Source organism: Pipra filicauda, unplaced genomic scaffold (genome assembly GCF_003945595.2).
Source record: "Pipra filicauda isolate LSUMZ 115617 unplaced genomic scaffold, ASM394559v2 scaffold384_size681814_pilon, whole genome shotgun sequence".
Classification (NCBI taxonomy): Eukaryota; Metazoa; Chordata; class Aves; order Passeriformes; family Pipridae; genus Pipra; species Pipra filicauda.
In genome coordinates, this window is record NW_024104514.1 from 181,323 (window position 1) to 203,867 (window position 22,545).

Consider the following 22,545-nt stretch of genomic DNA (forward strand, 5'->3'; position numbering starts at 1 on the left):
CAAGTGAGCTGGGATTTGGCATTAAAATCAAGAATTTGGGGTTGTTGGGTTTATTTTTCTTCCCCCTCTCCCCCTCCCCCTTTAGTTCTATTTTTGGGGTTTCCCTCTCTGCCTCTGCTGGTCTGGAAGGCTCCTCTTGCAGAGCCTCTGGGCCAGGCAGCAGCAGCTCCATCCAGTGCTGTTCCCCACTTCTGCCTGTCCTGCGAGGCAATGGCCTTGGGATAAGAGGGACAAAGGGGGTTTCCTTCTTACTAAAACATTTGTTTCCTGCTACCAGGAAGGCTTCTGTGCTTTCGTCACAGAGGTGCTTGGCTTGGTGCCCCCCTCCATTTCTGCTGCAGAATGTGGCTCAAGCTGCATCCAGACCTCCTGGGTGAGTGGGCAGCCTCAGGGATTCATCCAAGAGAGGGAAATGATTCAGCATACCTGGAGGGGCTCGGAAACATGGTGGGATTGAACACCATGAGCCACCTCTGTGTCTCACCATCTCTGCCCCCCATGACCAGGTCAGTTTGGCTGGGGCGGTCCTAAAGCACTGGTGGGGGACAAGGATGGGATGATTGCAGGAGAAGCGTAGAGGGAGCCTTGCAGGTGCTAAGGAGTCCACATCTTTGTTGTCTGGTTTAAACACTCAAAGTCAGAACTGCCCAGGGCAGAGAGTGCTTGAAGGTTTGTGCTGGTTTAGCTGGTATCACAGGAACGTGGGACCATAGGTGTCCAAGCAGGGGCTGCTGGCACAAAAGTAGCACTTGTCTTCATCCCCAGGCAGGAGAGGGGTCAGGCAGCAGTTGCTCACCTTCCTAGGAGCTCTTGCTTCTCCCTCCCTTCCTTCCTCCCTCCCTTCCTTTCTCCCTTCCTCCTTCCCTCCCTCCCTCCCTCCCTCCCTCTTTCTCCATTCATCCTTCCATTCATCCCTCCAGATATTCCTCCATTCACCCCTCCAAACATTCCTCCATCCATCTCTCCATCTCTCTTTCCTTCCTTTCATCTATTCCTCTATCCATCCTTCCCTTCAACCCTTTCATCCCTCCATCCTTCTATCCCTTTGCCTCCCTCAATCCCCACAGCAGCATTGGGAAAGGTTGGCGGAGTGGGGCTATTTTTGGGAGCGTCTCCCTGGCAACGGCTACCACCACCGTCTGTGGTGGCTTTTCCATAGGTGCTAAAATATTCCACGCTTCTTATTAAAGACGGTGCTGGTGGAGACGAGCGGGGGTGGCGAGTGTGAGCCACCCTGCTGCTGGGGCCGGTGGCCATGGGGCGGTCAGGGCGTGGCACCTTGGGGGCACAAAGACAGCTGGAGGCCAGTGGCATCCTTGGTGCGACATCCCCTTGTCCCTCTCAATGGCTCCGGCAGTGCCAGCTGCCTCTTGGCCATGCTGGGCTGCCACACCATGCACGAGGTGTAGCTATTCATCCTCTTGCTGTACAGGTGAAGGGAAACATGGTAAGGTCTTGTGGGAAGCCAGCAATGAGGAGCAAAAGGCAGAGAAGAGGAAACTCAGCCTGAAGCCGAGATGACCACAGGATTGTGCAGGTATTTGGTGGCTTTGCCCACTCCAGGAAGGAGCAAGATGTCTCAGCAGCATCTTCATCCCTTTACTGCACGGAGGAGAAAGGCCTGTCATGGTGCCAGAGGGATGTCACGCTTTGCCACAGGGCAAATGGGCAGCTACCAGCCTGTAGCTCTTGGGAAGCAGCCCCATGGGCCCTAGAGACAGGGCTTTTGGGAAAGCAAGTACCCCTATGAACCTGAACAAAGTTCCCATAGGGATGGGTACAGAGGGCATGGACAAGCTGTCCCCATTCCATCCAGGTGCAGCAGCTCCCGGGGATCCTGCCACGGGAGCAGGAGGGAGGAGCCATGAGTGCACTGAGATGAGCTGGCCCATGCAGGAGGCTGATGAGCTCGTGCTTTGCAGCTGCTCATCTGCATGGAGCTACCAAACTCACCCTCTGCTTCCCTGGTGGTAGCTTTGCCAGGTGGGAGCGGGCTTTGCTCACCACAGCAGTGCTCGCTGATGCCAGTGGGGGACAGCAGGCCCCACAGAGTCTTGTGCAAGGGGATCTTGGGATGATTTTAGGAGGGAGGGTTGTGAATTTTGCGGGATTGGAGCCCAGAGGAGACTCAAAATGGGAGTCTTTTTTTTGATATTTTTTGACTTTTCAGCACAGGCCTTAACACTGAAGACAGCAGATGAGACACCAATATGGAAACCATGTCCTCAAACCATGCTGTCCTGGAGCAAGGCTGTCCCCAAGAGCCCGTGCCTGCAGCCACTGCCTGTGTGGTCAGGGCTCTCTTCAGCCTCTGGCTTCACTGCAGCAGAGTCCCCTGGCCTCTCATCACCAAGAAGTGACTTCAAAGCCTCTGAGATGCTGCTGCCCATGGAGACCCAGAGGAGGTTACCTGGACATGTTTCCTGGCAGGGTGGCTGTGCACTATCCTGGAGTCCCGAGGGCTGATCCCTCTGTGCCCACGCTCCTGTCTCCAGCATTACCCATCCCAGAAGGAAATCCCCAGGTCTATAGAGTGGGGAGGCAATGCCCCACAGCAAACGCTCTGCATCAGCTGGGAGAGCCTGGTCTTTCCTCAGAGCGAGGTGTCAGCCCAGCACCCCAAATCCAGGTGGGGAAAAAACTCTGACAGTGGATAATTCATCCCTGTGCACCAGCCCAGCAGGAGGATTCACCCCCTTGAGGGCATCTGGTGGCCCCGCCATCCCTTCCCTGGTGCTGATGGTTGCTCTCGTCTCCCCCATGGTGGTTCCGCAGCTCTGAGCTCACATGCGAGGATGGGCTAAAGTAGCGGAAAGCTGTTGGATCCTACCACAGAGTTACTGACTTCTCAGCTACAGACTGCATAGCAATCAGCGAGGGGGAGAGGCAGCCAGGGAACGGGAGCAGAGCGCAAAGGGAGGAAGAGTGGAAGGGAGAGGGGGGATTTGGGGACTAGAGCAGGGAGGCAGCAAGAGACACGGGCAAATAATGCCAGAAAAGGAGGGAATCAGGCAGGAGGGGGAGACCTGAACCCATCGCCGAGCCACGAAGGCACATCAGCACTCCGTGGGATGGACGTTCCTGGGAGCAAAAGATTCTGAGAGGCAGAGGCAGGAGGAGAGCACTGGCGTGGGCAGGGCAGAGTTAGGAGAGGAGCAGGTCGCAGCAGAGAAGTAGCTCTTCGAGGGGAAAAAATAAACCTAAGCTGGAGGCGAGCGAGGGCTGCAGAGAGACTTCCCCGATTCCTCCGGTCTGGCTGAGACATTTCATGGTGAGATGGAGAAAACGTCCGCTTTCCCCTTCCTCTGATGTTGGCTAGGCACGGCTGGAGCAGGCAGCAGCCCTCGGCAGGACCCGGGTAAGAGGCGGTGCCGGGGCGCGCTGCTCCCCTCATCGGCATGAGACCGGGAAGGGTTTTTTTCTCTTAGGAAAATAATGTATTGTTTCATTTGCGTTCACTCTGAGGAACAGCTATAAATATAACTTAGGGAGAGATGTGTGGCTTCGTGTGACTGTGCCAGTGAATAATAAAGTTGCCTGTGTGCACGGCATATGCACGTACAGCTACCGGGGTGGCCGTGGGCCGAGGGGCAGGGGTGGGCACCTGCCTGTAAACCTCCGCAACTTCCCTCCCCGCCCCTTGCCACCCTGACTTTGGTCGCTTTCAAGTAGCTTCTTCATTTTTACAGCTCCCCATGTTTCCTTAGTGTCTTCTTGCTCTGGGCTGGGTCTTGCTCAGCTTTTTCCCCTGCTCCATGTGGGCAATCGTCCCAGACAGTTTACAGGGAAGAATGCAGCTGGAGATCCGTTTTCCAAGCACTCGGGTGCAAATGGGACTGAAGGGGATGTGTTGGTTCTCCTACTGCCTGTGGAGCTTTTCGGGCTCCAGACCTGCCCCTCCCTCCCTTGCCTTCCACCTTTCCTACTCCCAGCATGGCTGATCCTGCTGCTGGTGGTCCAACATCCTCCAGATAGCTGCAAAGGGTCTTCTGCATACTGGGTTTGGGTGAAAGGAGTTCAAGAGGAAGCCATGAGCAAACTGCCAGAGAAACTCTGCCTTTGCTCCCTGTTAGCAAGGTCAGCATCCCCACCAGGGCACGAATGGGCAGGCAGGTTTATGTGGTGCTGGCAGGGTCCTTCGGATATTCCTGGTGCCACCTTCAGCCCGCAGGGCCCTCTCTTCTGGGCCAAACACCTGGAGTCAAGCAAATCCCTCTGCCAAGAACCTGGAGATCCTGTCCCCACTGCCCCATCTGGACTCCATCCATGGCAAAGTGAACAGAGGATCTGAGGCCTCTACCTTTTCCCATTCCTCTTTGTGGGGGGTTGTACTGTGAAGGGCAAACAGTGACAGCACACACGGGGGATGCATGGTGAAGGTGATGTGGCTCCAAGACTACCCTCTACCCCTGCTCTGTGCTCTCCTTGGCTTCTCAGGAGGAGGCATCCACAGGGGGTGGGAGGTGTGGAGATGAGCTTAGGGTCTGGGGCCACCCAGAGCCTGGGAGACGACAGGTGGGTGCATGGGGAACACATCTTGATGGAGACATGCAAATACACCCCTTCTCCATTCACCATCAGAAGTGGCACGCACAGAAACCTGAGACACCCTGGCATGTGACTACCCCTGTTTGTGGCCACTGACAATAATAATAAGTACAGGGGAAATATGTGCCTTAGGATGGAAACATGAGTCTGGTGGGGACAGGGGGTGGTGGGGAAGAGGAGGGATGGTGAGGAATGACCACAGACAGGAGTAGCTGGAGAGGGCTGGTCCGGAGGGAAGTGGGGCTCCCACTGCTCCACCTTTCTCCTCTTCCATCTCTCCTCCCATTCGGGTGCCAAGATCAAGTGCCCCAATGTGTGGTGCTGACAGGGGACTGGCAGTGGTCCTTGCCCCTTGCAGCCCCCCACCGTGATTTTCAAGGAAAGCCAGAAAGTGAGGAGGTGGCTGGGGAAGGATGGAGTTGTCTGGCAGGATGGATCCTCACTGGTCCCTCTGGCCACTTGGCCACCTCAAGCTCAGCTACTGGCCACCACCCTGGGAACGGCTGCATTTCTGGGGTGGTATCACTGATGGGAGGGTGGCAGCAATGGGGAGGAGGACATGGTGATGGATACCTGTGCCCGCCGTGTGCTGACATCAGTGCAGACCATAAGCAGAGCAGTTAATGGCAATCTGCCCTCAGCATGTTCCCCTGTCCTGTCTCATTATTGCACTAGGTTGGCTTAACCCGACAGTGCAGCCAGGAATCAATAGATGGATGCTGGCGTCTTAGCAATCGATCCCTTACTCATACACGCGGCTCCCAGCCTCCCGCTGGCGCTCGTTTTTCTGTGAATGGCAAGGACTGAGCGAAGCTGTCTGCGCTTGCCTCGCAGCACTGCGAAACTGAGTCAGGCTAAATTCATGCTCCTTCACAGCACTGCCTCTGTGCCCCAGGGTGGAGGGGCCTCACATGGAGCCCCGGGAGGCACCGGCGCTGGTTTTCCTCCCCAAACAAGGTGGGTTTAGTGGGGGTGGTTGGGTTTGAAGACTCTTCTTGTGAGAGATGTTGATTCTCTGTCTTGGGACAGACAGGGGGTGCCTTTGAGCTGGTTCTGACCCTCAGACCTCTCGGGCTTGTTCTCCGGCAGTGAAGATGGTGCCAAGGACCAGGGAGATGAGGGATGTGAGCTGGCTACCATGTGACCCTGCCCCAATGGTCCCAGAGACCCATGCACCTCCATGCCTGTCCTCCTGGAAGCCTGGAAGCAGGCAGCTTGCTTCAGGGACAGCTTTGGCATTCACCCACTGGTTTATCTGGGGAGAAGATGCCTACCATCTCCTGGCACCAGCACCGCTGCTGCTGTCATCGGAGATTAGGGAGTAGAGGATGGAGAACAAGGTACCCTCCAGTCTGGCACTGCCCCACGCTGCCAGCCAGGGACTCCTGCAGCTACTTTGCCCATGCCTGCACCAGCCCCTGCCACCACGGCAGTGGGTTTGCCCCTCACGATCTGGACGTCTGTTTTATTTCTATGGCAACATTTCTCCCAAAACACTTCAGAGGGAGCCTGGTGCTGTGTGAAAACATGTGAGGCAGCATCCCCCATTCTGTCCCCTGCAAAAGGTTCAGAAAAATGACCTGACACTTCCCTTTGCCTCCCTCCTCACCTCCTTTCCTCCCTGGTGAGCAGCACCAGCATTGGTACAATGAGCTGCTGGCCTTGTCCCAGCTTCCTCTCTGCTGCCTGTTCTCCTTTTCCCTGCCTTCAGCTTCGCTCTCCCCTCTCCTCTCACCCGCTCCCTTTCTGCTGGCAGCCTGCCTCAGCACCCGTGCAGAGGGACCAGCTGAAAGTAGACTTATAGAAAGTGGATGTCAAAAATGACTCTGCTATAGAGGAGGTAAAGCCCCATGAGAGCTGTATAGATTGAACCCACCAGCAGCACGGTGACTGCGGGGGCTGAAGGGCACCCGGGATCCCAGAAGCTGGACAGACAGGCTCTTCATCCCTCTGAAAATCTCGATGGCATTATGAAGAGGCGGTGCTTGCCACGGGAGTAGGTACAGCGGCCCCAGAAGTCCTCTCCTCTCCTGTTCCCGTTTTTCCCACACCATCAAGAAAGAGCCTCGTGTCTGGGTGGAGGTGACCAGGCAGAAGCTGCAAGCCGCACAGAATGCCAGCAGGCGAGAGGCAGGTAAGCAGGCAGGATGCCAGCAGGAGCAACTATTGCAGCCTGGAGGAGCAGGGGTAAGACAGCAACCTGTAGAGATGGCGGGGGGATATCGCAGTCATAGCAGTGTGCAAATGCAGCCACCGTGTCCCACTTCAAACCATTCTCCCCAGTCCGATCCCATCCGTGATGGCAGTCCCTGCTGTGCTGGGGACCTGGGGGGCAGGTGAAGGAAGGGGCAATGGTCCTCCATACTGCATCAGGTGGGGAGCACTTAGGCTTGACATCTTCTAGATGCATTTGTTAAACAAGACCAATCAAGCTGCAGCAATACAAGTCAACAGACCTGAAGTGAAATAATCGATCCACTCGCTGCGGGAATGCAGTTTTCCAGCTTACCTGGGATGCTCCCTTCGCTCTGTTTCTGGTGCTTTTCAGGCATGGCTGAAAGGGAGAAGCGGGGACCCTCTCAGGAGAATCGTGGCTCTCTTGGGCTCCTTGGGCTCCTTGTTAGCACAGCAACAAAGGGTTTGGGGGGAGGTTGTTTTTCGCCTACAGCTGATGGGTTAGTGCTCAGCAGCCAGGCCACGCTGGGAACTCAGCTCTTGTGCAGCAGCCGAGTGCAGAGCAGTGGCTGTTGCCTCTCTTGATCAGGGTCTTGGTGTGGAGCAGGCTGTGCCCTGGTTATTGCTCGCCCTTTGCTGCTGTCACTGTTGTTGTCATCATCCATAACCCATTTGCAGGCACCTGCCTTGCTGGGCGCTTGGCAGAGGTACTGCCCCGTCAGGAGTGCAACCGCAGCGAGCAGGCAGATGACATGAGCCACCCTTGCTGCCCTTTTGCTGCACACTAATAATGATCCCTTTCCCCTGAACAAGCCAAAAACCATCAAGAGGCCCTGCGTGGGCAGCTCTTCTGGCCAGGGACTCTGTGTTGCAGAGATACCGAGGTACAGGAATGCTGCTGGGAAAGGCCTTTCATCAAGGCTCCCACAAGGCAGGGTGCTCAGTGAAGGATGTTCCTGGGATGGGGGGGTTAGAAGAGATGTCCTTTTCACTGGTGCAGTTATGCTGGGAAGCTGGAGGAGGCAACCTGAGAGCACTGAAGCTGCCTGGGATGTGAGGACCTCAGGGACACCCCAGTGCCTTCAGTTTTTCAGTTCTTGTGGGTTTTACACCAACCCCTTGGGGTATAGTCCATAGTTTTAGCAGGCAGGGTGCTGGGGCATGCATCAGTCCACATGTTTCCTCAGGAGCAGGTGGGATGGGGTCTGTGCCCTGGCTGCCAAAAAAGCTCTGCTCCTTTTTGGCCAAAAAACCACCAAGGGAAGGCCAGGGGCCTTCTGACAGTTTAATTTCCCCTGTGATGCCAGCTACAAAGAAAAACACCCACCTACCTCACTCATCAAGAAGAGATTTCTCCCCAGCTGCTGTGCCAGCAGCATCCTTTCCTTACGATCCTGCTCAGCCAATCCCCAGCCCCTGTGTCTTGTCCCCCCCAGCCCCATTTTGGCCAGAGAAGAGTGGGTGAAGACCAGTGCCAGTCCCACCAACTCCACTAGACGGGGTATCCCCCGTTTACTCCAAGATCCTAGGTAGCAGGCAGCTGTTCTTGCAGTGCCATTGCCTGGACAGTGTAACTGGAGCAGGGATCGCCGGGGTGGTGTGGGAGCAGGCAGAAGGTGATGCTGTCACCTCTCTGTGCCTCTTCCTGACTTTGTCATCCTGGGGACCTTTGTGTGGTTCCCATTTTTATCTGTTTTTTCTCCCTCTCACTCTTTCTCTCTTCGTTTCTTCTCTCCCCCTCCCATCAGCATGTGGGCTGATCACTGCTCAAACTTTTAATTCAGATGGTAATTGGAATAATAATACGGGCAGAATCCTTCTGGCTCCGTTGCTGCAGCTGGCTTCAGGGAGCTATGAATAGCTCTGAGTCACACACTGAGATGGTTTAATTTCAAATGATTTTGTTTTGTTTTCATATTACCCATCCTCAGGCTCCAGAGCTTCACAGGGGGGTAAAAATATCCCCCCTTCTCACTCCATCCCAAAATGTAAACCAGGCAGAGGTACATTACTAAAATCTTTTTTTGGAGAGGGAAACTGGTCAGCGGATCATGCCTTGAGGGGCAGATGGGGACTGTTGGCACTTAATCTATTTATAATTATTGAACGAAAAGGCAGAAGTGTGTATATAAAAATGGTATAGAGTTGATTACAGCTTCCTCCCCTCACCTTCCATATGTCACTTGCCTTTTTAATACGGTAAAACTCTCCTGCACGGTGATTGTGCCTTCGTGTGTGCCCATACAGTGCCTGGCACCCAGCCCTGCTGGCACGGACGAGCGAGAGCTCGGCCACTGACTGTTGTGGCTGGACAGCCCCACGGCACTGAACTGCCTTATGAGCCCTGACATGAACCCTGGGAATATTTGTGAGGAATAGGAGAAGAGATGGAGTTACAAAGATAATGAAGAGGACAAACAAATGCTGTGGATCTGCGAAGCTCTGCAAAAGGGCAAAGAGGTCCCTTCTCGGCTGCGGGTGTTTCCGTCCTGACCCCCCAAGAGGCAGGAGGCTCATCTGCTGTGTTGTCACCGTGCCCAAGCTGGCAGGATGAGTCTGTGGATGCTGATCTCAAAGCCAGCCAGTGCTACACCACCTGTAATGGGGATAAAGGCACAAAGTGGAGCGCAACCAGCGGCTGCGGTATTGACCACAGACAGAAGGGAAGCATTTGCCAGACGACTCCAGATAAAGCAAAGACTAAGAGTGTAAAAATACTCTGGGATTTTTCCACCGTTGTCGTTCACAGTGTATGTCCCAGAGCACCAGATATGGTTGTTATAAAAAGAGAAGTGGGGGAGTGCTTCAGCATGGACTTTTCTGTTCTGTTTCATGAGACTCTTCCACTGCAAATTTAAGGAAGGATTGACAATATATGATCCACTCTGGCAGGGGCTGAAGAAAGACTGGGATGTGCGAGGCACCTCACGGTGTACTGGGGATGGAGAAAGGGAGGCATCGTGTCAGCACCAAGTGCCTTGACATTATTGGTCCACAGATCCCTTGGAAAAGGACAGCAACAACCCATCCCCCTGTGTCTACTCAGGGTCAGAGCAGAAGCGGGGTGGCAGTGTGGGCTGGTGTGATGGCTTGTGCTGCTGGAGCACAGTGTCACACGGGAAGGTGGAGATGACTGCAGCATCATGGTGGTGTCCTCAGCATTGCTCAATCTAGGACACAGGAGGGGAAAAGTGGTTGGGAAGGAAGGAGGAGCAGCCCATGCTGTGGGGCTGGGGGCGAATGTTGGCCCCTGGAGACCCACCTGGCTGACATCTTCAATGCTGCAAGACAGTGGCTGTGATGCCTATGCTGCACCAGCTTCCCACAGTGCTGCCAGGGCTTCCTCAGACTATGAAATATATGGATATTCACATACACGAGGGACAGGGGAGCAGAGGGATGAAGAGGCATCTCACCGGATTGCAGTATCCTGCATCTCCCAGGGTGCCCCATGCTGCACCCACTAGCATGGTTTCATCTGGCTCCCCAGGAGTTGCCACTGACCCCACAGCTTCCTCCTCCATGTGTGGGTCCCAGGCAGTAGAAAGATCCTTGGATACACTCTGAGATTTCCATCTCTGTCCTCAGCTAGGCTTTTGTCCCCCTTTTCCCCCCTTGTCCTGTTCAGAATGTGTCACCCCCTTTTTCTAGAGACATCTCTGAGCCTTCCCCTTTCATCCAGTTTGTGTTTCAGGTTTCCAAGCTGCAAAATGTGTTTCCAAGCTTCCAAACTGTTTGCATAGGTTTTGGCCTCCTGGTAGGGCCTCTGGCCTTGCTGAGCTGGCAGCATCCATTTTGCAGGCAGAAGTCAGTGGTGGCCCTGGGCCACCAGCTGCTGAGGAGGGACAGTGACATCTCCAGGGGGCTAATGCAAATGTTGGCACCAGTGTGATAGCAGTCCCAAGCTCAGGGCTTCTTGCCTGCCTGTTTGTCCTTCCCATGGTGGCACCACGCACTGTGGGGGTGCGTTGAGGTAGAAGTGGGAAGTGTGTTTATTTTCGTTCGTCTCCTGGCTTGTGCCGCTCTGAGTTTGTGACACTCGGTATTACTAACACTTCCCTGTGCCAGCTGGCAGCAGGGAATGAATCAGATTGGCAGCACCACTGTGTGGACCCCTCATTGGCCATCCAACTTGGAGTGATGCCTCTGGCTGGTGATATCTCTTGCCCCTGTCCAGGGTGAGCCCTGGCACCAAAATGCCAGTGGCCTGAACTTGATAGTGGCAACATCTCAGTACCCTGTGGGCAGAGTTGTCCCCTCTGACCCATGCTACCTGCCAGGGGCTGGATGGTCCCTGTCCCTCCTTCATGCTGTAAGTCTCAGGTGGCTTCATGACCCACTCTCTGCCCACTGGCAACATCCCCAAGTTGGGGTCTGCTCTGCAGCCAGTAGGATAGTTTATCCTCCTGCTGTCAAAAAAAAGGCTTTGCAGTTGTTGTGGTTTAACCCCAGCTAGCAACTAAGTTATCGCTCAGCTGCTGGCTCCCTCCCCCTGTCCTCAGCCCCTGTCAGGAGGAGAATTGGAAAGAGAAGGCAAACCTTGTGGGCTGAGAGAAGAACAATTTAATAACTGGAACAACAACAACAACAACAAATTAATAATAAGAATTGTAATAATAACTAGTGGGAGAGAGACTAACAGGATCTAAGAGAAAAAAGTGATGTACAACCCAGTTGCTCACTACCCATTGACCAATGCCCATCCCATTCCTGAGCAGTGATTGGCCCCTTTAGGTAAATCCCCCAGTTTATATACTGGGCATAATGTTCTATGGCATGGAATATCCCTTTGGCCAGTTTGGATCAGCTGTCCTGGCTATGGTCCCTCCTGGATTCTTGTGCAGCTCCTCACTGGCAGAACATGGGAAATGGAAAAATCCTTGGCTTAAAGTAAGGCACTACTTAGCAACAACTATAACATCTGTGGGTTATCAGCATTATTCTCACACTGAATCCAACACACAGCACTGTACTGGCTACTAGGGAGAAAATTAACCCAGTCCCTTCCAGAATCAGGAGAGCAGTTGACTGTTTCCTCTCCCCCCTCCCGCCCCCTCCACTTCCACTCCTGACCACTCAGTATCCATGGAACTCAATGACATCACAGACATTGGAATGTTGGTTGTTCCAGCTGTTGTCCAGAGCCAAAACATAGAGGTGTCTGGTCCTCCACTCTCTCCTGATCTCCCTCCTGTTCTAGACGGAGGGATTTTGGCGGCTGCCTCTTCTCCCACAGGCATCAGTGAGGCTGCAGAGGTTGACACTGCTTGTCAGTGTCACCGGCCTGCGTGATCTAGGCTCCAGGAGGATAATTTGGATTCTCCCACTTGCTGCAGCCCAGAGCACCCTGAAAAATGTCATGGCCACTTGGCATCTCTGGGCCAGTGGTGAGTGTCTTACCAGAATCTCAAGGCTTGGAAGATGATGATGATGACGACAGTGACAAATTCAGGTACTCCTGCCACTCTGCGCATTCTTCACCCCCGAACAAGAGCAATGACAGCTTAGATGACAGTCAGACAGAGGATCTGAGAGAACCCATCCCATTTTCCCTAACTCCCAGGCACTCTAACATGGTGGAAGGTGAACAAGTGGAGCTTGAAGAGGAAAATCAGGAGTTTCAGGAACCATTTTACAAAGACCATTTTAAAAAGTCTGACAACTTGTCTGGAGATAAGGAGCCCAGCCCGACCCAACATTTTCCTGGGCATCAGGGGTCGCCTGGTCTCCAAAGGGCCAGTATGGCACCGTGTGGCTCCCAAGACTCTTTCCAGAGTAACACAGACCAGCACTTGGAGATGGAGGCTGCTGCCCCACAGGCCCATGCCAGTGACCCCTACGTGGGGCCTTCACAGTGCACCACGGGAGCAGAGCCCCACATGCTGCACAAGGAGGCCATCTGGGACAGGGATTTCCCATCCCTGCAGCTGACCTACAGCATCCTAAGGGAGGAGAACAGCATGATCAGGGAGGAAAACAAAGTGCTCAAGGATAAGAATCTCGCACTCGAAGAGGAGAACTACGTGCTCAGGGAGATTTTCTATGGGCTCAGGGAGGACAATGTTGTGCTCATGGAGGAGAATGTCGTGCTTAGTGGGGAATACAACATGTTCAGGGAGCAGTATGACAGGCTTAAGGATGAGAATGACACACTCAGGGAGGACAATGCCACGATCAGGAGAATGTTTAAGAACTTCCAGAGCAGCTTGGAGACCCAGGCGTGCATGGTGTCAAGCCTGCAGGAGCAGCTGAAAACTAGCCTGGTTGAACGGAAGAGGGAAGCCCGAGAGCTCGAGTCCGTAGTCCAGCAGACTAAGTGTAATCTCCAGCTAATGACCCAGCGGGCTCTGGATGCAGAAGGAAACATGGAGAGGCTGAAGCAGAAGATCTTTATTCTCCAAGGACAGCTGGAGAGATCCAAGCTGGAGAATGAAAACCTGAGAGCAGACCTGCCTGAGAGCAGCAAAGCACGACTTGGACTTCACGTGGCAAAACCCCCACAAGCTCATAATGGGCGCAAATGGTTCCATCAGGCAGCTCCTGCCTCAGGAATGAAGGTTCTGCCTGTTATTGCTGAGGTCCTTGAATCTACCAGCAAAATTCTCAAATTGTAAGCAGAAAAAGACCTATGAGTGCAATTCTGTGTGAGTTCTATGGATGAGTGTATGAACTGAGATCATGGGTCTCCTACTTGCAGCTATTTGCTGTAAATAAAAGCATTTGCTTTTCCATTCTCAAATGTGCTCAGACTGGTAACTTTTATCCTTTGTGGAGATACTTTCCTTCCGATTAAGTATCAGTTGCAGGTAGTGGTGTGGCTTTAGCTGTTGATACTCTGTTTAGGTACTGCAGAACCAGCAGCAAACACTGCCCAGGCTCTGAGCTGCACGGTCCAGCCGTGGTGGGCTCTGCGCAAGAGGCTGTGCCACAGCTGTGGCTGACATGAACTCCTGTGTGGGAGCCAGGAGGAAGCACAACAGCACAGGATGCAACACTCTTAAACAGTGTGCTCATCCCTTCCCATAGCTGTACCAGCCACAATCAGAGACGAGCAAAGCCCTTGTATTTCATCTTGCTTCCTTTGCCCCTTCTTGGAGAGGTGGGAAGGGTGAGGAGCAGAGATCCAGACGCTGTTGCACATGGTTTCAGTGAGCAGAAGCTCCTTCCTTCCTCTTTCTTTGGAGCTGGCTGCTTTCTGGGCCACAAATTCAGTCTCTAGAAATTGTGCACCTGCTCCTGCATCTGGGGAAAGAGGGTTGTCGGTGGTGAGAAACCTCTGGGAAGTTGTGAAGTCATATATGTGAGCTGTGGCAGTGCCTTCCCTCCCATACTGATGTCAGTGTTGGATAAGGATGACCTTGGCATATGCAGGCTGCCTAAGGAAGGTGCCAGTTGGAGAGGATGCCCTTCCTCTCTTGGCTGGGGCTGGCGTAGAGGGGTGTGCCTACACTGCCTGCCTTTGTCGCCTCCCAGAGACATATGGGAGCCTGCGGCCCAAACTCACCATGTAATCACTGAGGTTGCATTTTAGCTTTATCTGAGCAGGATCATCTGTGGACATGAAGTGACCTTTCTTCATCACATCAACATTTCCGATTAATTCAGGTTACCAACCCCAGGTTCTGCTGTAGGTTTACCCAGCTAACAGCAAAGTTCCTATATCTGGTCAAACTCACCCTCCTTAAAGACTTGGATGCTGTAGGGTAGTGAAGGGGTGGGAGCTGGCAGAGTTCAGTGCCAAAGTGCTTTTTTCCTGATGGGAATTTTTGGGCAGCTGCTTACTTTTGCCTCTGTATGGTGAGTTGTGGATTACAAGGTTGTTGTCTCCTCCTGGTCCCATAATACCCTTGGTCTGAACAACCATGTTTGTGTTGCCACAGAGCTTAAACTGCCTCAGTAACCAGGAGGAGAAACTGCTGGTTAAACTTCATCCTATCAGAGGTGTTGTCTGAAGCTCCTTACTTGATGCTTTCCAGTCTGTGCTCCTAACTGGGGAAAGCTGGTGGGCTCCCCCAGCCACATGAAGCCCCATTCTGCAGCACTGATGACTGAGACAAGGATGGTTCTCACCAGCTTTTCCATCCTAGACAGTACTTGCTGTTCCTCTCTCCTATCCATGCATGAGCACTTACAAGCAGATCTAAACTTTAGATTTGATCCCCAAATCTTTGTATTTGTCCTCTATCTGGCAAACACTAGTTGCTCACCAGTGAGGCTGGGAGTAAACAAATTAGCTGGCTCTGTCTGCATCCTGTGCTCTGCACTGGCTGCTGTAATCCAAAGGCTACATAGCAGGATTAGCATGGGTGTACAAAGCCCTTCCTAATCTGTGAGTCATTACTCCTTCACTTCATTTCACTTCCCAGCAGCTCTGGGCAGACAGATAGGTGAGTTCTTGAGTCTTTGGTTTCCGCATTCTTCCATTCTGGGAGGACTGGATCGAGACATAACACCTGCTGCACATCCTCCCAGGACTCTGCTGCTGAACTGCTCCTTGGATGCTGTACACAGGGCATGTGCAAGGTTTGTTTGCTCTAACCGGCTTCTCCTTGGCTACCCCTAAGCCTTTCCTTTCCATCAGTTCTCATTTTTGGCTCTACCACTTAATTTTCTTCTTTTCTTTGAAACAGGGGGGGGATGTTCTGTGCACTCTGGAAATAAATCCCTTCTGGGTCAGGCTGAGTTGATGGGATCCCTGGGGGCTGCTGTGCATGCCCATGCTTTGTTAGCCATTGTGTGTGAGGTATTTAGCCTGGCTGAGCTCTCGTCCTGGTGTAAGCTCTGATATTAATATAATGGCTCAGGGTGAGGGCCCTGTGAGCTGCTCAGCTGTTGTGCCCTTGGTCTGGAGAGCAGTGACCAGCCAGCCCTGCTCCCCTACTGGCAGTAGATGTTGGGGAGGGTGGGGGCTGCGGGCCGTGTGACCCAGTCTGCATCCATCAGCTCCTCACCTGACTAAGCCAGGCTGTGGCACAGTGCCCATGGAGACCTCCAGACCCACCCTGAGCAAACAGTTGTGAGCCCTGTGTCCGCCGCTCTGGACTGGGACGGGTGCTGCCAGTGGAGGTTCTGACTAGGCTTTGCTTTGTCCTTCTCTACCAGGTGTGTGCCAGGAGCACTTGCAATGGCAGTGCCAGTCCCAGCTCACCAGAGGTGAAACCCGGAGCCACCTCATCCCATGTGACTGCTGCTGCATGAGTTCCTGTGCCATTCCAGCTCCCGTGGCCCCCTGACATCTGATGATACAGTGAGCCATGGGCAGCGTCCGAGTCAACAGGTGAGTAACCCCCCTGTCAGGGACTGCTGCTGCCCTGGGTGGCCTGGTCCTCATCATCTGGCCCCTCAGGCCCTACCTTCAGCCTACCTTTTGGTATATTCTTCTCAAATTACCTGTCAGGGTCTTTCCCTTTCCTGTTCCAAGGTGTGACTCCTCTCTCCTTCTCCAAACCAAAACATGCTGTACATAGGGGTAGTGCTTGGAGGAGTACTATTGAGGAGAAGCAAAGCACTGCATGGTGCTGGACCAGAAATTACAGATTCCAGGAGGGCTGCAGAAGCCACATGTCCCCAGGAATCACAACTCCAGCCACCAGATCTTCCCTTCCTGTGAGATGTGGATGGGTGTCTTGAAGCCCATGCTGGTGGACTCCATCTGATGTGTCAACACTATGGAGTGGTAGGGAGACACTTCCAGGGTCCTGTGAGGCTGCAGCTCAGCAGGCATGAGGGTAAAGTGGTCTTGGCAGTTCAATGCACTCTCTCGATTTCCTCAGTGGTCAGAGCATCTTCTACCATCACATCTTTAAGGAGTATCTGCAACTGTCTCAGCATCACATGAGGGGCAGCGTCAGAGCCGCCTGCAAGGATGGGGAGCCAGAGGGGTAAACGTCTCCCAGAAAGCATGTGTAGCTTCTGCCAAGGAAACTGCCAGCACTTTGACTGTTGATCTCCAAATTACACCTTTGGCCTTGGATACAGGATGCTGGAAGCCATGCATGTTGCTGTGGCAACAGAATTGTCCTGAGTGCAGGAAGTGTATAAACATTGTCAGCACACACCATGAAATCAGTGAGCAGAGCAGAGGAGAAAATAGAAACTCCCAACCTCACATAATATCAGGGCCAAAACGTGGCCAGGCAGTGGGTGCTTGCTCCTAGGCTTCCTGGCTATCCCAGCTACTGTCAGGTTTCAAAGACTTGTACCTCTCCTGACCACAAGGGCTGGAAGGTACCACAGAGGACAAGCTTCTGCTGCTTTTCTGCCTTGTCAGGACTTTGCTAGATACAACCTCCTGGCAGCAAGACTCAGCAAATATTGCAGCTGATCTCCACCAATCTGGTCAGAGAGGCTCCATGGTGCAATAACCAGTAAAATGTGCTGTTGTGAAATTCAACAGTACTCTAGCCCTGTGAGCCACCCGCATGTCTCCTGCCCTTGTTGTCTCAGTGAATATGTGAAGTTACTCTTCACATATTTCTGATGGAAATGCCTGTTTCTCCTCTTCCCAGATACAGCATCGTCTCAACTGAAGAGGATGGACACAAGGTCTCTGCACTGGGCAGCATCAACGGGCACAGCCGGAATGGGAAGGGCCACGCTCCCCAGCGGAAGCACCGCAACCGTTTTGTGAAGAAGAATGGCCAGTGCAACGTCTACTTTGCCAACCTGAGCAACAAGTCTCAGCGCTACATGGCCGACATCTTCACCACCTGTGTGGACACACGCTGGCGGTACATGCTCATGATCTTCTCGGCTGCCTTCCTGGTCTCCTGGCTCTTCTTTGGCTTCCTCTTCTGGTGCATCGCTTTCTTCCATGGTGACCTCAATGCACCATCTGTGGGAGGTGGTCCCTCTCTCCTAAAGCCCTGCATCATGCACGTGAACAGCTTCCTGGGGGCTTTTCTTTTCTCGGTGGAGACACAGACAACCATTGGGTATGGCTTCCGCTGCGTGACTGAGGAGTGCCCGCTGGCTATCATGGCAGTTGTGGTCCAGTCCATCGTGGGCTGTGTTATCGACTCCTTCATGATTGGCACTATCATGGCCAAGATGGCAAGGCCCAAGAAGCGGGCCCAGACCCTTCTCTTCAGTCATCATGCAGTCATCTCCGTGCGAGATGGCAAACTGTGCCTCATGTGGAGGGTGGGCAACCTGAGGAGGAGTCACATCGTGGAGGCCCATGTCCGAGCCCAGCTCATCAAGCCCTACATGACAGAGGAAGGGGAATACCTCCCCCTGGACCAGCGGGACCTAAATGTGGGCTATGATGTGGGTCTTGATCGTATATTTTTGGTCTCACCCATTATTATCGTTCACGAGATTGATGAGGAGAGCCCACTCTATGGGATTGGCAAGGAGGAGCTGGAGACAGAGAACTTTGAGATTGTGGTTATTCTGGAGGGGATGGTGGAAGCCACAGCCATGACCACACAGGCACGAAGCTCTTATCTTGCTAGTGAAATCCTTTGGGGTCATCGTTTTGAACCAGTTGTGTTTGAGGAGAAGAACCACTACAAAGTGGATTATTCACGCTTTCACAAGACCTATGAGGTAGCTGGCACACCTCGCTGCTCAGCCCGGGAGCTACAAGAAAGTAAGATGACTATCCTACCTTCTCCCCCACCTCCCAGTGCCTTTTGCTATGAGAATGAGCTGGCACTTGTCAGTCAAGATGAAGATGAAGATGATGACGAAGTGGGTGTGGTGTTAGGGAGCAGCACCAAGGAGGAGGGAGGTATCATCCAGATGATGGATTTTGGAAGCCACCTGGACCTGGAGCGGCTCCAGGCAACTCTGCCTCTAGATACAATCTCATACCGCAGGGAGTCAGCCATCTAATTCCTCCAGTCTCCCCATTCCATTCCTATTGCCCACAGTCTCCTCCGTTCTGCACCCGTACACTGGATAAGTTCCTTGACCACCAAACGATGTCTCCCATGACTGCCTCTCAGCCCCTGAGTACATCGAGGCCTGGAGCTGCTCTGATATACTCCCTTTCCTATGAAGTCATACTGCTTGGAAGAGGAGTGAGGATACACTACTCTTCCCAGGTATGCAGTTTATACTAGGATCCCTTTCCTGCCCAGAGACAGGAGAGCAGCAGGCCTGATTTCTTGTCTCTGGAGAGGTGACAGGAGTCCCTGCCTTCAAAGGACAGACTGGGACCTGCAGCAAGTGCATCTGCTGCTGAAGCAACAGCAGACTTTCTGTCCCCTCTCAGTACGGGTAGGCCCAATGGCTGTCAGGGGTCATGGCCATCTCTAGGAGAGGAGCAATTCCTAAGCACTGACCAGATGAGGATGGAAGGGAGAGTTCAGGACTCCTGGAGGGAGTGGGGAAGGATCTCAAGGGACAAGTTTACTTGCATGTTTGTTGCTTGTTGCACACGACTGTCTCTTTGTATATAAAACAGAAGAAGAAATGAAATCCGTATTCTTCCACTGCAAATGTGAAGGTAGGAGACAAGGACATACTACATAGCCTACTCTTGGCTTTTGGTATCTGCCACCTCCAGAAGCAGCTCAGCTCCACGGACTCAGACCCAGTTCTCCCGGTCCTCTTGAAAAACACATCCTGCTCCTCTCCTGAAACGCCTGGTGGAGGAGGCAGGGCCCAGTTCTTGCCACACTCAGACTGCTCCCTGGCATGGCACAGCTAGGATGACAGACAAATGACCTGACTGAACAGCAGACCCTCCACTTGCTCCTTTCACCTCCTTCATTCTTCTCCCTGCTGCCATCAGCTGTAAAACTGAATTTGTAACTATTTATTTTTAATAAAGTCTAATATCCCAAGGGGAGGTTTGGAAGCAAAGGACAAACCCCACGGCTGCAGCCTGGTATAGAGACTGATGAGGGTTATTAGCGCTAATGTTTGCTGTTTATATGGTGTTGGAGCCTGAAAGCTCCAGCACAAGGGCTCCCTTGTTCTGGGCCTCTCGGGTAAAGACCCACAATAAGACACTCAGAGAATTTGTTAGGGGAAGAAGGTCATACAAATGTGTGTACAGAGGGAATCATTTGCATTAAAATCACCAGTAGGATGGGTCAAAAAATTTTGCTTGCTTCGGAGATGAGAGTTTTGCCCAGGGAAAAGTTACAGTTATGCTTGATAAAGAGGCAGAGATGTGTAAGACATTGGTCTAGATGGAAGGCCCAAAAAACCCATAAAAAAGTCAAAGCCTCTTTTTTTGCTAGAGGCAAGTAGAGGGGAAATTAGGGAGGTTGTCAACCAAAGCTAGACTTGTAACATCACTTTGCTGTGATTTCACAAAAGAAGTGAAAACCTTTTCCTTCAGGAGCAGCAGAATCACCCCTCAAAACTTCAGATGAGATGAGGGCAGAAAGACAAGCAGGGAGCTCAGGAAGCTGCTCTGGGCACCCAACAGATGTGCTATAGGGGGAAAGGCTGAGGGAATTATGTCCCACCCAACCTCTGACCTAAAAGCAGAAAAACAGCGTCTCAATATCTATCTGGAATTGGTTTAAGAAGCAACAGAAAGAGGGGAAGAAGCAGAAGGATAAGGAAGGAAATAGCAGGACTGAGAGGAAGAAGCAGACACAGCAGGCAGGTGGCACAGGAGGAAGGGGAAAAGAGGAAGAGGAGGTGAGGTAATATGGAAGTGCGTTTCAGAAAGAGCACAGATAGATTAATAAGACATGTCTAGACCCAGTCACGGCCGTTTCTCATCACAGGATGTAGGTTCTGTGGGGAAGCAGCTCTCCTGTCCAGGTTATTCCATTCACTGGAGTAACTCCATTCAGCACCACTCTCCAGGCCTGGCTATGCAGCCAGTCTTCGACCCAGAGAACAGTGCACCCATCCAAGCCAGACAGTTTCTCCAGGAGAATGCTGTGGGAGACAGTGCCAAAGGCTTTACTGAATTTCAGGTGGACTATATCCACGGCCTTTCTCTCATCCACTGAGCATGTCACCTAGTGACAGGAGATAGGAGGAGATCAGGTTGCTCAAGCGGGACCTGCCTTTCCCAAACTCATACTGGCTGGACCTGATTCCCTGGTTGTGCTGCACATGCTGTGTGATGGCAAGGTGATTTGCTCCATGACCTTTCCTGACATTGAGGTCAGGTTGACAGGCCTATAGTTGCCTGGATTCTCCTTCTCGCCTTTCTTGTAGATGAGTGTCACATTGTCCAACCTCCAGTCACCCAGGGCCTCTCTGGTAAGCCAGGACTGCTGGTAGAAGATAGAGAGTGGCTTGGTGAGCTCTTCTGCCAGCTCTCTCAGTACCCTTGGGTGAATCCCATCCAGCCCCGTTGACTTGAGAGTGTCTAAGTGGTGTAGCAGGTCACTGAGCATTCCCTCCTGGATCATGAGGGCTCTGTTCTGCTCCCTGTCTTCCAGCTCAGGGGGCTGGGTACCCTGAGGACAACTTGTCTCACTATTAAAGACTGAGGCAAAGAAGGCATTCTTCCTTACTCTGTAGCAATCCTTGGCTCCAGAGCCCATCTGCCAGAGCAGTTTGCCTCAGAACCTTCACTGAAATGATGGATACACCCAGTTTTGAACAGCCACCATCTCTCCCAGCTCTGCCAGTTTTGAGGCAGAGCTGCCTCTCCTCAGAGCTCCAACGTTCCCCACTTGAGAACTGGGGTGCCTCTCTCAGGGCTAATTTCAAAGGTTTGCTGGTTTAGGAAATGAAGTCACTCCCTCCTTTCATTATTTACTTACTTTCCCCCGAGGGAATAAGCAGGGGCTGGTATTGATCTGGCTTTTAATACAGCTTTCAGAGTTGGGCGCCTGCCACTGGCCATGGCAGTGGAAACAAACTAATGGACCGAGAGAGAAGGACTTTGCGTGCGAGGACACGGGCATTCAGGACACAGGCTGAGGTGGTGGCCTCCAGGAGAGGAGGAACCCTCATGCCTGGGCACCCTCCTCACTGACATACAGCATCCATTGGAGGCAGATGGCAGTGCTTGGTGGGACAAAGTGCCCACTGCCCATTAGCTCTTGGGAGGCTCATCACCAAGGAGTGAGTGTCCAGAGATGCCAGGCAAGGATGGTGCACCAGGGCCATGGGCATGCACAGCTGGAGTGGCTGAGGCAACAAAGAGGTCAGCACTGCTGCTCCTCACATCAGCTGGTGTGGCTCTTGGGGGAAAAATGGGAAAAGGTAGGTAAAGCTGAGCAAACAAGCATCATGCAGCCACGCTGATGTTCCATCCCCCTCCATGTGTCTGAACCTGCTGGCCCTTTCCATGTCATGTTTGGCATCACAGTGGAGAAGACACTGAGGCATTGAGGAATATTCAGTTACCTGCTGTTCACAATAAAATTGTGAGGAAGCTTTCAGTGCTGTCAGATCGTTAGAGAGGAGAGAGAAAAGGGGGCTGAGAGGAGGGGGCGGAGGGAAGGAGAGGAACAACCAGAGTGCAAGAGAACAGAGATGATGGGTAAATCTCTGCCCACCAGACACTCTTCACGCAGCTGTGCTGATGTTGCTGCACACAGCTCCTCCAATGACATGGTGCAGTCACTCCAGGGACTGTTTCTGCAAGTTGCACACATGTCCACAGGCTTTGCTGATACACAGTTTCTGCACAGGAACTTCTGTATCTGCAGACTAAAATCACAGACTACTCATGTCCAAGTACACACTGCACGTACCTACATGTGTGTGCCGCACAATGGGGCATAATCCATCCTACACCACAACTTCATCCCATAAACACCCAATGCCATACACAAAAATGCCACACAGCAGCAGCATCTCAACAAAAGTCTTCTATGCTGGGAATTCTCTTACGTGCCTGTGAAAAGCCGCCAGGATAATCCATCTTGGAAGGCTGTTTGCTATAGA

The 22,545-nt window shown here is 52.8% G+C and overlaps 2 protein-coding genes across 5 annotated transcripts; both read left to right on the forward strand.

The window, feature by feature from the left end:
* The first annotated feature begins 1,432 nt into the window (after positions 1-1,432).
* On the forward strand, positions 1,433-19,544 carry KCNJ4 (potassium inwardly rectifying channel subfamily J member 4). 3 transcript variants are annotated; one of them, XM_027715238.2, is made up of 4 exons: positions 1,433-1,537; positions 2,171-3,358; positions 15,826-16,000; positions 17,232-19,544. In XM_027715238.2, exons 3-4 carry the CDS (start codon positions 15,978-15,980, stop codon positions 18,559-18,561), a joined length of 1,353 nt encoding a protein of 450 aa, XP_027571039.1. In that variant the 5' UTR covers positions 1,433-1,537; positions 2,171-3,358; positions 15,826-15,977; the 3' UTR covers positions 18,562-19,544. The 3 variants fall into 3 exon arrangements, with proteins under 3 accessions (XP_027571039.1, XP_039240830.1, XP_039240831.1); XM_039384896.1 differs by lacking the exons at positions 1,433-1,537; positions 2,171-3,358 and adding an exon at positions 3,378-5,505; XM_039384897.1 differs by lacking the exons at positions 1,433-1,537; positions 2,171-3,358 and adding an exon at positions 13,536-15,246.
* On the forward strand, positions 11,604-13,462 carry LOC113984862 (endosome-associated-trafficking regulator 1-like). Of its 2 annotated transcripts, XM_027715241.2 has the most exons (2): positions 11,604-12,175; positions 12,287-13,462. In XM_027715241.2, the coding sequence occupies exons 1-2, from the start codon at positions 12,078-12,080 to the stop codon at positions 13,335-13,337; spliced, it is 1,149 nt and encodes a 382-aa protein (XP_027571042.1). In that variant the 5' UTR covers positions 11,604-12,077; the 3' UTR covers positions 13,338-13,462. The 2 variants fall into 2 exon arrangements, with proteins under 2 accessions (XP_027571042.1, XP_027571041.1); XM_027715240.2 differs by having other exon boundaries at positions 11,605-13,462.
* Positions 19,545-22,545: the final 3,001 nt, after the last annotated feature.